The sequence below is a fragment of the Mustela putorius genome, unplaced genomic scaffold (genome assembly GCF_011764305.1).
Source record: "Mustela putorius furo isolate JIRA1106 unplaced genomic scaffold, ASM1176430v1.1 tig00000580_pilon_pilon_pilon, whole genome shotgun sequence".
NCBI classification, from domain to species: domain Eukaryota; kingdom Metazoa; phylum Chordata; class Mammalia; order Carnivora; family Mustelidae; genus Mustela; species Mustela putorius.
Window position 1 is genome coordinate 2,850,110 of NW_025421423.1, and position 17,208 is coordinate 2,867,317.

Genomic DNA, 17,208 nt, shown 5'->3' on the forward strand with positions numbered 1-17,208 from the left:
CTGAGGCATCAGCTCCAACTTGCCCTGATGGCAGTCAGGGGCGTGGCCTAAAACCACTCCCCTCTCTCCACCTGCTGCTATAGCTCCTGGCACCTACCACAGGTCACCACTCCCCTTCACAAGCTACCCTGCACTTCCCCATCCCTGCTCCTTCCTCATGCTGGTTCCCTAGCCCAGAATCCCTGGTACCCACTCCCATCCCCAACTCAATGCCTCCTCTTCCAGGAAGTCTTCTTTGATCACAAAGCAGACGGCTTGTGCTGCCTGGCAGGACTGTAGCTTCATCCCTCTCCCCTCTCCTGCCTGAGCCCCACCCTTCTTCATACTGATTTCTGCACCTTTCTGGCCTCCGTGTGCCTTTGAGGGATAACAGAGGGCACAGCTCTCTGCGTGAATGGATATCTGGGGTGTATATCCAGTGAGAGACACAAGTTCTGAGGGAGTTAGAAGGATCGGACCTGCAGGAGGATTTTAGGACTGGCTAAAAATTGTGAGTCAGGTGTCCAGGTGGGGCTATGACCAGAACCCAGGTGTGAGGGGAACGGAGGATTCAGGCCGAAGTTGCTGAGCTGGGCAAGAAAAGGGCAAGATGCATCGGGGTGGTGGAGACGTATTGGTGGCCCCTGCTCCCACCCACAGCAGTGTTCCAGGGCCAGAGAGACCGCAAAACCACGAAGAGTGTCTCTAAAAACATTTATTTTTAGGCGCAGGGGTCAGGTAACATCATCACATTTATGACAATAGGGCAGAAAACACAGGCTCTGCCTGGTTGAAAAGTCATGAGGTTGGAACAATCCCGTTTTTTTGCCTGTTTGGTTTTGGTGAACATTTCGGAGAGGGCAACATGATAATAATTTTGCACATCCTTATGCCATGAACCCAGCCTCCTGCGGTTTCCATGTTCAGCTTTGCCCCGCAAGTGCTCCAACCCCCTTCTCTCTGCACATCAGCCCCCGCCTCCAGCTGTGACTGGGGACACGTGAGGCAGGTCAAGTGATTTCGCTGAATGTGTCCCTCACCAGATGCGGGACTATTCTAGCATCTTCTCCAGGGCCACAGCATCCCTGCTTCTCCTGATAGTTTCACTAAGTGCCTTTCCAAGCAAGTCTTCTAACTATTCACATCCCAAAAGACTTAGTGGCAGACATTGGATACAGAAACCCCTGTGGTGGGGGGTAGGGGGCAGGGCGGGGAGGGCATCAGGGTGCAGGGTAGGGGACAGGAGTGGGGCCCTTGCAGCCCCACCCTCCAACCGACAAACACAGCTTCTAGTTAATTCATTTCAGCTCTGATCTTATTCAAAGAAAGGGGTTCCAGATGTTTTAAAGTTTGCAAACCACCCATCTAGTTTCCTTCCCTTCTTATTCAAATGAGGAAAACTGGGGTCTGGAAGGTGAAGGGGACTTGCTTGAAGGCAGGTAGCAAGCCAGGGATGAATTCCTAAATGGACCTCATGTTTCTGGATCCCCAGGCCATGCTCCCGCCACTGAGTACACGGGGATGATGCCACCCCGCTATTTCAGATCTGGAATGGCCAGGCTCAAGGCAGAAAGTTTAACTCCAAAGAGGACTCCAGAATGTCATGCCTAGCGGGAATGGCATGGGAGTGTGCCGTAGAAGCTAAGCAGGAGTAAGATCCCCAGGGCCCCCGGAACCGGCCAGCACCTTCCTTTACACAGCTAGGATATTACCCGAGCAGCAGCCCTGTGGCCAAGGAAGGGGGCTGACAAGGGCCAGGTGCCCTGAGTTCTGGTCCTTCTCAGAGGTCTTCAGACCTTGGGCAGGCGCCTCCCTCTCAGAGCCTGGTTTCTTCATCTGAAAAGGGGAGGGGGGGGACACCTATGTTCCCCCTGCCTGCTGTCTTCGAGCTGGGGTGACCACAGACAGAAAAGCACTTCATGAACTTGAAGGACAAGATACCAATGAGATCCCAATTCCGACTTAAAAAAATTTTTTTTGAATCACCTGAGGGATCTGTTTTTTCACCCAGGTATTAAATACTCCTCTTATTAAAAAAAGAGAAAGAAATAGGGGCGCCTGGGTGGCTCAGTCGTTAGGCATCGGCCTTCGGCTTGGGTCATGATCCCAGGGCCTACTCGGTGGGAAGCCTGCTTCTCCCTCTCCCTCGGCCCTGTTTGTGTTTCTCTCGCGCGGTGTCTCTGTCAAATAAACAGAGAAGATCTTTAAAAAAAAAAAAAGAAAGAAAAGAGAGTCAAAAGAAAGAAAGCCTTGTTTCTGGGTAAGGTCAAAATCTCTCTAAGTACAAGGTATTCGACTACACTCTAATCCCACAGCCCAGAGAAAGAAGCCCCTGACCCTGTTTCCTCAGTCTGACGTCCAGAAGACAGGGAGACTGCCCACCTGGTGAGAGAGTGCTGGGCTTGCTGACAAGGGGACGTCTTGGTCCCCAAACACCGAGCCAAGGACTCCATCTGTTTAAGGTGGGAAAATGGCAGGGAATGGCAGGGAAAGGAGGAGCTCCCGCCAGCTCCACGGCCTAGTATGAAACCATGGCAACTGTTTTTGAGGGAATACCACTTAAAAAGAATGCTGAGACTTTGCCTCCCCTATTTTTCCCACAGGGTCACCTTACTCTAGGATGGCAGGACTTGAAGGGACACAGGAGGTATCTAGTCCGGAGGCCACATTCCCAGTGAGGATACAAAGGCCCAGAGAGGGGAGGGGCCCGTCCAGGTCACACAGCAAGTCAGAGAGCAGGCAGAGGACGGCATGATCCTACTCCCCCTCTCCCACAACACACACTAATCAGTCACAGACAAACGAGGTAAAGACTCCCGGCTGACACAGGCCTTCTTGTTCTAGCCCTTCAGAATTAACAAGCATACCGCCAGGTGACCTTTCCTGGGAGGGGTTAGGTAAAAAAGAATTCTCACAGAGCAATTCATTTCGAAAGTATAAAAAAGCCACATGCAGTCTGGTTTCCCAATGCTTGCCCTGCTAAAAACTACATCTGCATACGAATCTAGTTTGCATCTAATTTGTAAAAACATACAAAAGGGGTCATCTACAAACACGGTTTCTCCAACTCTTCACAAGGAAAACGATGCATGACTTGACTCTTCCAACCTCCCATCATCAATGTTTCTAAGACCCTAGAGGAAAGAGAGAAAAGGTTGAGAGGAAAGAAGCCTGATGTGTCACAATCAACTATGTGGTAAATGGAAAGGGTGGGGGGAATAATCCTTAACCCTAAATCTTCCTGGCCAGGGGAAGTGCTGCTGAGAAGAGGGGCCTTGGGGGCATCCAAGAAGTACATGAGAGACCTGGGTAGACGTTTCAGGGAGGAAGCGCTGAGCTTAATACGAGGAAGAACTTTCAACTACTGGAAAACCCAAAGATGGATGTCTTATAGTAGTGAGCTCCACAGTACTAGAAGTATGTAAGTGAGAGCTGGCCAGTACAGCATGTTATAGGGGGAACTGAAGAACTGTGTGGCAATGGTCTTAAAATACCATGGTTCTTTGTAGCTCCCTTTTGAAAACTCATCTATAACAGACTACATCCATAGCCTAGTACCATTGCGTACGTATTTTAAAACTATATATTATTAAAAATTGTATACATATTTAAAACATAAAATATGTATAGAGACACACATACATAGGTACATACATATAAATGCACACAAGCATGCAGGACAAAATTCCCAATACATGTTATAACAACATACACTAGTACATGCCCATAAATAGCAGAGTATCAGGAGGGCAACTTTAGGAACCCTCACCTGTCTGAATTCCTACTTGAGGATGTCCCCGCCTTCTCTCTCTGCGCCTGTTTCCCCCAAGCTCTAGCTACTTCCTCCACCATGCCACCTCCTCAGCGACCTCTCCTTTGCTGCCCCCAGTTCTAAACTGCCCCTCTGGCTTCAAACTCATACACGCCCCTCACTTCCTTAACATGGCACTTCTTGTATTTTAATGATGGTCACTGTTTTGGTTTTCTGTGCACCCCACAGAATGGACGGAAGGTCCTGCACGCAGAGGGTATCCCACAACAGTGGTGAAATGGGAGAGAAAGTGGCTTACATGTGTGCCTATCCCTGAGCTCCCATGACAGAGTAGCGCCCCCTACCGCATGGATGCTGGGACTGCCAGAGGTAAGACGATGTGTCATTCACCCTCTCCGAGCAGAATCTTTAAAGGGGATTGTGTATCTGTGGCTACGTCAGTTGCTCATCCCCTCCGCCACAAGAATGGGCCTTGTGCACCTTGGGGCTGATCCTCTCGCTGGGTCCCTGTGTGATAAGACACATGGAACAGAGCCACAGCCAGCCGACGGGCCACCACGACAAGGAATGTGAGCAACACAGAAACGTTGGTAGCTGTGCACCAGCCAGCTCCAGAGGTGGTCACGCAGCGCATGCTGGCTAATTAAGGGGCTTGTTTCCTAGGTTCACGGCCTACCTGTTGGCAGGGGACAGATGCAACCCCAGCTCTCACGCAGTGGCAGGGGCGGGGAGTGTGTAAGGACTATGAGCCAAGGGGCCAGGGGGATGCAGATTCTCCCTGACACGCTGTTGAGGCCGGTGGTGCTGAGGACAGGGAGGTGAGGCCTGGAGACAGCAGAGCTGCCAGCAAGGATGCACCTGGGGTCAGCAAATGGAGCTCAGACTGTCTCCTCTGCTGGCCTGTTTTCACATGGTGCTGTCACAGTGACCGTGTCTGCTGTCTCTGTGTCCCCTCTAGGACTTGAAGGAAATGTTCTTTCAGCTTCAGAAACACAAAGCGACAGCTGGTCTTCCCTACCTGTGGAAACCGACAATGTGCACAGCCCTTGCGTTTGCACGCTCAGTGGGAGGCCCAGAGTGGTATGAGTGTCGAACGTACTAGAGATTCTACCTGCTAGCTGTAACATGTTCCTACTCCCTGTTTGGTATTCCTCTGGTTTCCTTGCTTTATGTATTTTTCTTCTTTGTTACTATGCATCTTAGCAGCCATTTCAATCTCTTGTGACACGAGTGTATATACACTGAAAATGACTTAGTCCATAACATGTACGTTACCGCATCACAGGCGGTCATCTGGAGCTGGGAGGCGGGGGGCTGTGTGTTTACTCAGATCTAGAACTGTCACCGTGCCGTGCGACTGGGCCTCCCCAACCATGTTGGCTGAATGGCACAGGTACACTCCCTCATCTTCCTTCCTCAGAGGGTTGATCTAGAAGTAAAACAGGCAAGGTTATGTAGTTATACACGACATGGCAAAATCTCCTCCTTGCTTAGTTCCTAATGATATGTCTTATTCTTTTTTAAAATAAGATAGAGCTCACTATTCCTCTTCTTGCCTTGACTGCCATGAGTTAACGTTTCTTCTCTGTGTCCTCTCTGTGGTGGCCCTCATTTTAATGTTTCCTTTGCATTCCTGCCTTTTACTGTGAGCTACCTGATCCTTTCATTATACATAACAAGGAAATTACTGCGAGTTAAAAGAACAAAAGTCTCCTGAACAAGGAATGACCCTCAAGTGTTCCCACTGGAGACAGCCTTACAAAATAACACCAGGGAGAACATTTTCCCCATACACCTTCTTGTAATAAAGAGGGGAAGGTGCTTGATTTGAAAAAAATCACACGGACTCGACTGCATTCTGAGTGTCTGAGCTGGGAGGAGAAGGCACCGAGCCAGGCCGGGATGGGAGTACAAGGAGAGCGCGGACCCCCTCCGCCCTCCGCCCCCGGGAGCAGCCTGCTCTCACGCCCACACCTGCTCCCTCCTCTCTTGTCTCCTCTGGGCGCAACCACCTCTGTCAGCCAGGAGCCACTCTACAGACCAGGCAGGGGGTATGCACACCACTCAGGGGAATGGGGTCACAGGGAAAAATCCATTTCTTGCCTTTCCCATTCTAGAGGCTGCCAGCATTCCTGGGCTTGTGGTCCTCTTCCTCCATCTTCAAAGCCAGAGAAGGTGGCTCCTGTCTTTCCCACACTGCCAGCTCTCTGGCTTCTTCCCTCCTGCTTCCCACTTTAGCATTTAAAGGGCTCTTGTGACTATATTGGACCCCTCCCCTCATACTCCAGGATAACTTCTTTATTAAAGTCAGCTGATGAGCACCCTTAGCTCCATCTACAACCTTTTTTTTTTTTTTAAAGATTTTATTTATTTATTTATTTGACAGAGAGAAATCACAAGTAGATGGAGAGGCAGGCAGAGAGAGACAGAGGGAAGCAGGCTCCCCGCTGAGCAGAGAGCCCGATGCGGGACTCGATCCTAGCACCCTGAGATCATGACCTGAGCCGAAGGCAGCGGCTTAACCCACTGAGCCACCCAGGCGCCCCTCCATCTACAACCTTAATCCCCTGTTGCATATAGCGTATCCACGGATTCCAGGGATTAGGACGGGGACATCTCTCTGGGGCCATAATTCTGACCACCGCTGAAGATCACTTATGCTCCTGGGGGTGAAACTTCCCTCACAGTTAGTGCAGGGTCCCACCAGAAAAGGATAAGAAGAACTTTGAAATGTATAACGTGCTATAAAAATATAAAGGGTGCTTTGTAAGAGCCGGTCAGTAATAGCCACTCATCCTAAACAAATGAGATACCCACCAAAATCCAGGCTGTGGCCTCGTGGACAGAAGGGCCCCCTCGCACCTGGACAGCGATATTGACATGGTCCCCGGGCAGGTCCTCCAGCACCTGGGTACCCTCAGGAGACTGTGTGACCTACAGAGGACAGAAAAACCAGGAGTGGTTTAGAAAAAGTGCCTCTGGGTAAGAACTTCATCACATACATCCCTGCTGTCTTCATCTTCCTACTGACTCAAAGGCCAGACCCTGGCCCCTCTCATTCCTATTAAAACGTCGGTGGCTTCATGAACCTAAATGTCTGTGCAGACAGCACCCCCTGCTGGACAGTAACGATGCAGACACCACCGCTATCTCTCAGAAGCGGTTCAGAGTTTCCTGGCCCTTAGTGGGGGCTGTTGACATAGGTGGACGATCATAGGCTGTGATCCACACCAGTCTCTCCAAAATTGACCTGCAGGAAGAGCTAGTGTTGGAATGGGATTTGGGTAGTCTTTCTAAAACCCAGATCCTGTGAGGGAGGCTCTAACTTTGTTCCAGTGGATCTAGGAAAGATAAATAGATGAACTTTCTGGAGAGCAAAGTGGCTGAGGGGGCAAATGGCACAAAGAAGGATGGCGGCTCCCCTGCTCTGGGGAGAGCTCTGGGGTGGAAGTTTCGAAGCATAAGCCTGAAGGTAGAAGAGTGACAGGTAAGATCTCTTTTTAAACCCTCTGCTCCGCATATAAAGACAGACACATCAACACACTTAGAGGAAACACTTCTCTCTCTCTCTCTCACACACACACACACACACACACATACACACATATGGAATTCTTGGATGTAAATACCTTCCTCCATGTGATGACAGGGGTGGGCACAGCCCTCACCTCACAGGACAGGTACACCTGGGCCCCGGTGACATTGTGAACACTTCTGGGTGGTGTGACGACCACAGGAGCTGGAGGAAGAAGACAAGAGATCACAACCTTTACCCTGCCAGGTTCCAAGCCATCGCACGTGGAAAATCCCCTGCCTGCAGAGAGCCTGTGGGGACGGTCCCCTGTGAGGGGAGCCGCAGCAGAGGAAAGCTCTCCACGCGCGAAGAGCACACTCAGAGGCACGGAAGCATGTTTCCCTCAGACCCAGGGGGACGCCTCCATGCTTCCTCATCCAGCCCCTTTGTTCTACCAACAGGAAAACAGGGACCTGGAAAGGAAAGGCGACTTCCTAGATCGCCCGCCACGTCTGTGGCAGAGCCGGGGTCTTGTCACACTCCCGCCAAGGACCCCAGCTGCCATCTGCTTGCAGCTCAGCTACTCGAGACACAGAGCGGCTCAGGAGGGGCTGGTGTCACCTCCCCAGTGCCAAGTCTTGGAACAGATGGGCTTTTCTCCTTGCACGCGGAGGGCGGTCCAAAGAACAGGCCAAGCAGAACAGCTGTGTGCACGCGCCCAGACCCCCCGCGGCCCGGCCCAGACGCTCATTTGCATATCGCAGACTCGCAGGCTCCTGGAGGCCCACGGCCCCCTCCCCAGGGGCAGGGTTGCAGGACCCGAAGGGCCCCCCCTTCACCAGAATCGAGGACACCTGGAGAGGGGTTACTTCCAGGACTGCCATCCCCAGGCAACGGGGCTCTAGGCTGTCAGAGCATTACAGAAAGGAGAAGGGAGGGTGTGGGTTGGCTGGCTGAGGTGGGGACTTTGCAGGCATCTGGGTTAGAAGTGCTTACCTGACACCCCACACCGCCCTCCTCCTGGTACCCTCCACATTATCTGCTCACACAGATGCTATAAGAATCAAGTCTGGCCACCTCGGTGTTTGGGCCCTGCGTCCTGTCCCTCAGTAGACCTGCCCGCACTGCATGGAAGGCACTCCCCAACTCCATGGGGGATGGCTCCCCCTCTTGCAGGACCTAGAGGGTTAGGGTACGTGTCCTAGTCCAGGACCAGCATGTCCGTACCCCTCTGAGCTGCTGGAGGATGGCCTGCTGGCAGTCCAGGTATGTCCACCGGCCTCCTCTAGACTGGGGCCATCCCTGCATCTGGCCCAGCAGTGTCTTGGACGAGATGCAGTGAGTAGGCCTGGGTGGGGGGAATCCTCCCTGCTCGGGTTTGCTCATCTGTTAAGATGGGGATAATGTCCCTTGCTCGTAGGGCCATTGAACTGATCTTACCATGTGATGAGTGTGACAGCAATGGTTTAAGTTAACAGGACATGTAAGTGGGCCTCAGAAGGCCTGGTATACACATGACTGGATGAAGGAACACATGGCGAATGAGGAGAAAAAAACATTCCTTCTCTGGCCATCAAACTGCAAGGGTCTACACTCTTGGGGCTTCCCCTGTGATTCATGGATGGCTCTGGAGAGGGAAAGGGACCTCACCTGCCTGGGTGCAGCTGCAATAAAAAAGAAGAGCAAAGGGAGGGAGGGAGAAGACTGCAGGAGGAGGGGGAGGGAAAAGGGAGTGAAAGGGCACAGAAATAAGACTGGTCTGGCCCCTTCTGACAGAACTTGTCAAGTTGGTACCAAAAAAGATCTCTGGAAAATTGTCTTAGAACCAGAGTCTCAAACTGGAGTGGCCCAACTTCTCAAGATCCTATGCCTGACCATCTGGGATCTACTTGCATGCCTCCACTGACAGAGAACTCACTACCTGAAGAGCGAGGCATTCCATCCTAGGAGAGCTCCATTGGTAGGAAAGCTTGTTTTCCTTCATCTGGAGCTAAAACCTATCTCCCTGTAACTCCCACATGTTGATCCCAGGGCTGCCGGACTGGAGCCCTACGGCCCCCTGGGTGCCCCACTAGCCTCCACTGAATACAGACACTATGCTCCCTGCCCCCAGGCTGCTTTCTTCCCCCTTATCCTGGTCACCCCAGTCCTTTAGTTGTGCCCATTTGATTGCCCCCTGAGCATCATGGCTTTACCCACAACACTGAGTGTAGCCAAAGCCCTCTAATGAACTAAGGTCCTAGGCCTCTAACATCTCCCAAAGCAGCCAAGCCACCTGCAAAACTGCCACAAAGAACCACTGCACTCCTGCTTTCCAGGGGGGGGGGGCATCTGCAATATGACAAAGAGAGTCTAATTTATCCTCACCCTCCCGCCGACATGCCCTCCCCCGCTGGAGCCCAACAGTCTTCAAATGGCTCACTGGGGGAACAATCAGAACCGTATCATATTCCAAAGCCCTCAATGGATTCCAAAGGGACACTCAATCAACATGTTTTACTTTCATTCATGTAAAGTCATAAATTTTAAATGAGATTTCATCAATCCCTTTCAGGCCTAAATGAATAAACCAGTAAATCACATTTCAACGGTCTCTCTCCTCAAATTTCCCTCTCCCTCCTTTGAACACTGTCCTGGAAATGCTGTCTTTGCTACTGATCTTGTGGCAGAAAATAGCACTTGTTTGACAAAGGAGCCCCCAGCTTTCGATGATAAAGTAACATTCAAATTTTTATTTATTTTAAAATTTACATATAGCATATTTATTCCTTGTGGAATACAGCTCTTGGGTTTTGACAAAGGCCTACGGTCGTGTAACCACCACCACGACCAAGATCTAGAAGAGTCCAGTCCGTGTCAAGAAATTTTCTCAGGCTGCTCCCTGTCATAGTAATCTGGTTTTAATATTAACATATCTGCTTTTAAATGTAAAATGTTTTTATCCATAATAGCCCTTCGGAATCAGCCATCATCATCATCATCATCACAGCAATAACAGTGATAATGCCACCACCTAATTCTGAGAGCCTGCTGTGTGCTAGGCACTCTCGTCTGCTCACAGAGATTAACCTGTTCTATCTTTCCAGCAATTTCATCAGCTGTGGAGCTAGGTAGGATTCCTTGGGTTTAGACAGTTGGGCAAGTCTTGGAGTGCAGGTTCTAGCTCTGAGATTTGTCCCAAAGTCTTGCCCTCTACTCAGATGACACTTCCATGTACCCTGCTCAGCCAGTGCTTTTATCCCCATTTTACGGACAAGAAAACCAAGGCTCAGAACAGTGAAGCGCCTGGAGGAGTAGGGACTCAAACCCAGGTACCCTGATTCCATCAACTCTTCACTGAGTTTTAAAGTGAATCATCTGTTGTCTGGATGGACTCCATTCCAGAACAAGAATGAGTTCCTTAGGGACTGTGTTGGGGGAGCCCCAAGACAATTCCCAGGTTGATTGATTTGCTAGGAGGACTCATAGGCCTCAGTAGTATGACTCAGAGCTTGACTTACTACTGTGACAGGAGACAAAGCAAACAGCAAAAGGAAAAGCGGCTCACGGGGTAAAGACAGGGAGCCCAGGCACAAGCTTCCACACGCTGCTCCCAAAGGACCCCACAGGACACCCTGGATCCCCCAGCCGTGAATGGTGACAACACGTGCGAAACACTCTCTGCCAGGGAGGCTCACTGGAGACTCCGAGTCCGGGATTTTTGTTGGGGGCAGGTCACCAGGGCCTCCTTGCTCAGCGTGTACCCAAATTCCAGGGTCCCGGAAGGAAAGCAGGCATGCAGCATAAAAAACGGTGTTGGCCCAAACAGCTCAGGCCAAAAGTCACTCTTATCACTGAGGGAACAGCGGGAACTGTCCCCAAATCCAAGTTCCCAGACCCAGCCAAGGGTCAGCCTGGCCAGCAGGCCCTTCTAAGGATAGTCTCAAGCCTGCTCTGTTTACTCTCTTCTGCATAGGAAAAAATCCTCCATACATCTCCCCCCGCCCCAGGAGCAGCTCTCGTGAAAACACTATTAAATGGGTGATACGTCATCTATACTCACAGGACATTCATCTTATTGTCCCTGATGGCTCATTTGAGTGTGGTGCTGGGCTGTTCAATGTCATGACTACCACAGGCAGGATGCACCCAGGTTCAAATCCTGTCTCTGCCACGCCCCAGTGCTGCGACTTGGTCTCAGTTTCTTCTTTAAAATGGGCACAGGCACCTGTTTTTCTTCTTCTCCCCTCTCCTCTCCTCCTCTCTCCATAAACTACTGGGAGGAGGAAATACAAGACCCCTTGCAAACTGTAAAAGACTTCCACAGAGAGACCTGAGGACTTGACTGGCTGTTCTGCCTCATGGGGATCTCCTCAAAGTGCCTGGCCTGCTCCAGAGTCCCTCCTGGCTCCAGAGAGCAGGTGCTAGGTGGGCTCTGCTGGGAGGCTCCAGAGGCCATGCCCACAGCCCTCATTCTGGAGAGCCTGGGGCACAGCCTGTCACCTCACGTTTGCACTTTCTTTTCTATCTGCTTGTAACAAGAGTAATGTGGATTTCAAGAGGGAGCTTGGTGCCTGGTGGGTGCCTGTGGACCTGCCAGCTTCGTCTCTCTAGCTCTTTCTTGCTAAGGACTTGTCTCCTTCTGTCCCTGCCAGCAACAGCTCAAGAAAAGCTGGGAGGGCACCAATCCACCCATCAGGTGACGGAATAGTCACCCACAGGTGTACCCACCTGCGATGGGGTCCCAGTGCCAACCACAGGGACTTGGACAAGCCATTAACCATTTTTGCTCTTGTCTGCAAATGAAGACAGTGACTGCTACCCCACATCCTCTGGGGTGAAGGGAGAGGACGGATGTGACTGAATTATTAACCATGGGGGTCTGTACGAGTGAGAGGGGCTGACGGTTATTCCAGTGTGTGGAGATCTGTTCCGCCCCAACATGGTCAACCTAGGTATGTCCTTGACGGCTAGAATGTAAGATCTTCGCACATGCTTCTGAGGTTTCTTTCAAGTTAATGGTGCCCAGGAAAGAAAGAATTTCAAAAGTCATCCCCCAGGACCCCATCTGCTTGTACAAAGAAGTGCACAACCGAAGAGTTTAATCATCGACGCATTGAGCGTGGCCCTGATAATTTATGCTAATAGTCATGTTCGGGTGTGGAAGGAGAAACAGCTTAAGCCGGCTTCCTGCAGCCTGGGCCTCCCACCCCCTCCCTCAGCATGAAAGGCTTTTGAGCACGAGGCCCCCCCTTCTTTGTCCCTCTCACAAAGTGGCGTTCGCAGCCTCTCCTGGTTACCTGGTAACACGCGCCTTGCACAGACTGCGATTTCTAAGCGGAGCCCGAATGTCAACGGAGGGTGGTGAATTTTCTAAGATTCAGGATCTCAGGAGCTCACTGAAGCTTTGGGGCCTGGTGCCCTGGTGGGTAGTGGCCCGGGACCCTGTTCCAACCTAATTTAGCATTCAGAACCTGCTATCAACCTGCTACCTACAGGATCCCACCCCTCTCCCGTCGGCCAACGGTCAGGATGCATGCACAGCTTTTTCAAGTAATGACAGTGGCGACAACAACGCCATGCCACTTAACAGCAAAGAAATGAAACCAGTAACTTAGTACAGGACAAAGCTTCACCCCTCAGCCAGGGCTCGAGGCTGGCCATGCCCCTGCCCACGCCACTCTGAGCCTCGCCGCCTTCCCCAACCATGACCCTGGGGAGCTGCCCGGCAGCCGAGGGTCACACCCACCAGGGGATGTCCCCTACCTGCTTTTATCTTCCCATCCCCCTTTCTCCCCAAGAATTTTCTACAAGTCCTCCAGGGTTCCCCGAGATGTCTTCCCTTCTGTGAAGCGATCCCCACTCCTCTCAGGGGCCATCCCCCAGTGCTAAGCAGGGGAGCCAGCAGCCTGCACTGGGGGGAAAACAGGAGGGCGATGGATCGGGACCAAAAAACCCTTCAAGATTCAAGGGTGGCCAATTTGGAGCCCCTTCCTAATCAGGTGGCCAGAGAGCTAGAGGTGTGTGGCTCTGCCTGAAAAGGGCCAGGCATACCCAGGCTGGGGCCCCACCTCGGCTAGGAGCTAGTCACGCAGCTCCCTGGAATTCCCTTCTGTGTGCCTCAGTTTTCCCTTCCATTAAATCAGAGTGAGATCAGGCCAGGGTAGTTGTGAAAACTGAGTAGGAAGATGGGAGGCAAGAGCGATTCCCAACAGTAAAGAAGGAATAGTTTAAAAAAAAAAAAAGGATTCATATCCTGGAATTGGGCATGTCTTCATTCAATGTGTTAATCAAAGGATTGCCCTAATTATTAGGCATGGGGGGGCGGTTTCAGAGCATAGGCAAAGGCCAGAATTTAAGCCTGAAAGTGGTTTGCAAACACCCCTCCGAAGTATGAGTGAGAACACTTCCCAACCTGTGCGGAACCTGATAAATATTTATCGAGGTCTAGTTCCGTTCAAGTCAGGTGCTCGCTTATTGAAGGGTAGGTGAGAGCTGGGGAGGGGTGATTTTATTAACCATATTGAGGTAGAACAGCTGCTGCTAAGACTCAGCCCATTTCCCTTTCACCAGGGTCCCTGGGGGCATTGTTAAAAAGTGCCCCTGCTGCGTCCTCTCAATAAAGGATGGCTTTGGGGCAACCCAGAATGAGGTGCCACTGGGGCTGGCTGGGAAAGATGTCCCTGTCCACACTGCCACGCTTCCCCAGGACACCAGCGCAGGGCCACACAAACATTTCAGGACACAAAGAGAGGGGACAACAGTGCCCGGGGCTGTGGCAGATGACACAATTGCGGTGGGGGGAGGGGAGGAGAGCTGAATTCTGGGGAGGCCCGTTGCCTGTCACTAACGGGATCATTAAAAGCAGTTTCTGACTTTCCTTCCTTTTGGCCCCTTGGACATCTTTCCTCTCCGGGCCTGTGCCTGGGGTGGGCCTCAGAGCCCATAGATCAGAGTGGAGGGGCTGTCACATTTACTTGTCATTTGGTAATTTTCAATGAATTAGGGGTATGGGGTTGCCATCTGCCATCTGGCCGTGCTCTCGTAACCATGGCAACCACCACCTGCCTGACTTAACATTCTCAAATCCTGTCCTGAAAGAACACTACAGAGGGCACTCGGGTTCTGGATGCTGGTCAGGCTTTACTGGTCACCCTGGCTGTGTCCCCTGCCCTCTGGGTCTCAGGCTCCTCTGCAGCAGAGCAGATTCCGTCTGTATGTCTTCAAGGAGGCTCGGCCTCAGGAACAGAACAACACTCCAGGGAGAAATCATCTGAGACTATCAGCATCCGTTAGATCCTGGGGACTTGGTCAGCATTTCTTGCGTCTCCAGCGTGTGGAGTGAAACTGTGACTTGTCTGGAGACAAAGAGAACTGCCTGTGAATTAACTGCTAGGGAAGGCAGATGATAAAAAGGAGTGAAAGGAACTGGAGGAAGGAAGGAGGCAGGACTGTTTAAATGCCACAGACCAGAAACAAAGATTCCAAGTGGAAGGGACCTCAACCGTGGCTCCACAGGGCTGACGGGGCCCAGAGAGGGGCAGGGACCTGCCCAAGGTTGCTCAGGGAACCAGCAGCAGCAGATCGGGAAGCACTTGCCAGCTCTTTCCTCCACTGGAAGCCCCAGCCAGGAATAGCCAAAAATGTCTTTCCCATGCTGTGGGACTGCCTCAGCCCCCTCAGTGGGCAACGGATCGGTTTTGTGATACCCAGGACAGGAGCCTTCTTTCCCCATCCCCAGCAGCCCGCTGGGTCTCCTGCACTTCAGTGCACGTACCTGGAATGCTTGGGCGGAAATAATACTAGAATTTCTCCAAGGCCTGGAAAAGGTTGTCCCCTACCCTCAAGGCTTCCCTGTCGGAGCTAAAGTCATTACACCGACTTACGCATTTAGGTCTAGATTTGGGTCTCCAGGCCTAAGTCAGAACCTCAAGCCAGGTTCCTTGGAACTTCCGGTCCACAAGCTCACTCACCCTCAACTCTCCACTGCCCGCTCCAGGCAGTGAAGATGGGGCAGCTCTCCAAAACCTAATGGGCCTCAGGGTGCTCCACTGGGCATCCATATACTGATGTTGTTGTTTGAGTTTTAAAAAGTTACTTATAGAGATGGGCAATCACGGCACCCATACATGACTTTCCTGGGACCGTAATGAACCTGAAGCTTTTAGGAACCCAGCAATGAATACATTTCCATTCCTTTACCCGCCAAATCATATGAGCCTTAGACCCACAAAACTCAGGTTGGCCCTGATGGCACCATCATCTTTTCAGAACTTAGGTCCTTAAAGATCTTACCTGTCCTGGGTGGGAGATTCCTCAGGGTCTCCCAGCAGGGCCCTAACCTGGGGTTCTCGCCCAGTGATTCCTAATGCCCTGTCTGGAGCTCCTCCTCCTCTGGCATCTTCATCTTACCTCCCTCTCCGCTCCCAAACCTGACCCTGGCCTGGCTCGCTGCTGGTCTCGGGGGACTTACACCCAGCAGGACACCCCCTCCCCCAACTCCCAGTCTGGTGAAGGCATGCATGGCAGGCCTGCACAGAACTGCACGCCTTTTGGTAGTTAAGTACCAAAAGAGGCAGTAGGCTCACCAAAATTCTGACCAGCTCAAGGGCTTGTATCTCCATGAGCCTGGGAAGGGGTGAAGGATGTGGATTCCTGCCCCAGTCTCCTGGCGAGGTAAGAAAAACTACTTCCGAAGGGGAAACTGAGGCTCTCAGTCATGGTGCATGCAGGCATCCTCTGCCCCACATTCCAGAGGGCTGGGGTCCCTTTTTCTCCTCCTGTCCCAGCTCCGCACGGCAGAAGCCAGACTCACCAAATTCGCAGGGGCCCTCCCACGCCTTGTGCAGGTGGCCGAGGTGCAGGCGGGGCGCGTGCCGGGCGCGCAGGCGCAGCGCGCAGATGCTGGGGTAGGAGCGGCCGTCGGAGCCGCAGACGGCGCCGCGCTGCGCGCACACACAGAGCCCCGTGCCCTCGGGCGCCGCCCCCGCGGCGCGGCTGGCGCACACCAGGCCGGGGCCACAGCGCGCGCCGGCCCGCCCCCCGCAGCTCGCGCCCTCTGCGCCCAGACAGCGCACGCAGCAGCCGCACTCGTCGCGCGCGGCGATCCCGGGCGCAGGGCAGCGCGCGGGCGCCGGGCAGCGCTCCGGCAGGCACGGACCGCACTCGGGGCGCCGGCCGCCGGTGGCGCGGAATCCGAGACCTGGGGCCAGCGGCGGCAGCAGCAGCACCAGCAGCAGCGGGAAGAGCGAGGGTGAGCGTGGCATGGTCTGCTTCGCGACGGCAGTGGCGCCTCTGCTTCGCGCTGTGCTTTGCGCGCGCCGCCACCCCGCCCGCCTCCCGGCAGCTGATTGGCCGGGCCTCCGCCGCGGGGCGCCGCAGCCGGCTGCCGGGGCCCGGGAGCAGCGCGGCGGGGTGGGCTCGCGGACGCCGGGGTTCCCAGCTAGAGTGATGTCCCGACACCTGCTCTTGTGGACCCAGTGGCCTCTTGGAAAAACTGGCCCACTCCGGGCGGGAACTTGCTCGAGGTCGCTCGGGTAGCGCCAGGATCCAGATCCAAGGCTAACTCCAGATTTTATGTACCTTGATCCCCCCCAGAAGGATGCGCTTCGTAATTTTATTTTGCATTTGGTAGTTTTCAAAGTTTTATTTTAAAGAGGGAATATGCGGTTTAAAATTTCAGAGGTTACAGATAGGTGTAATGATGAAAAGAGTTTCCCTTCCATCCTGTGACCCAGTGTCCCAACCCAACCTCAGGACGCCGCTTGTTATCAGATTCTTGTGTCTTTGCAGAAATTTTGTGTGCCCATTAAAGTCTGTATGATTGTAGAGCTCCTCCCTTTAAACACAGATACACGCACACACACAGACATACACACACACACAGAGTAGTATGCCCTGCGCATTATTCTGCACTTGGTTTTTCCATCTATGGTTATTTCCCATAGCTCCCCTACCTCTTATC

General features: G+C 52.6%; 1 protein-coding gene across 1 annotated transcript; it reads right to left on the minus strand.

Moving 5' to 3' along the window:
• Positions 1-679: 679 nt before the first annotated feature.
• On the minus strand, positions 680-16,568 carry IGFBPL1 (insulin like growth factor binding protein like 1). The gene is made up of 5 exons (XM_013053691.2): positions 16,060-16,568; positions 7,381-7,490; positions 6,569-6,685; positions 5,027-5,180; positions 680-3,113 (listed from the first exon to the last, which is right to left on the minus strand). The coding sequence occupies exons 1-4, from the start codon at positions 16,508-16,510 to the stop codon at positions 5,031-5,033; spliced, it is 828 nt and encodes a 275-aa protein (XP_012909145.2). The 5' UTR covers positions 16,511-16,568; the 3' UTR covers positions 680-3,113; positions 5,027-5,030.
• Between the last annotated feature and the right edge of the window lie 640 nt (positions 16,569-17,208).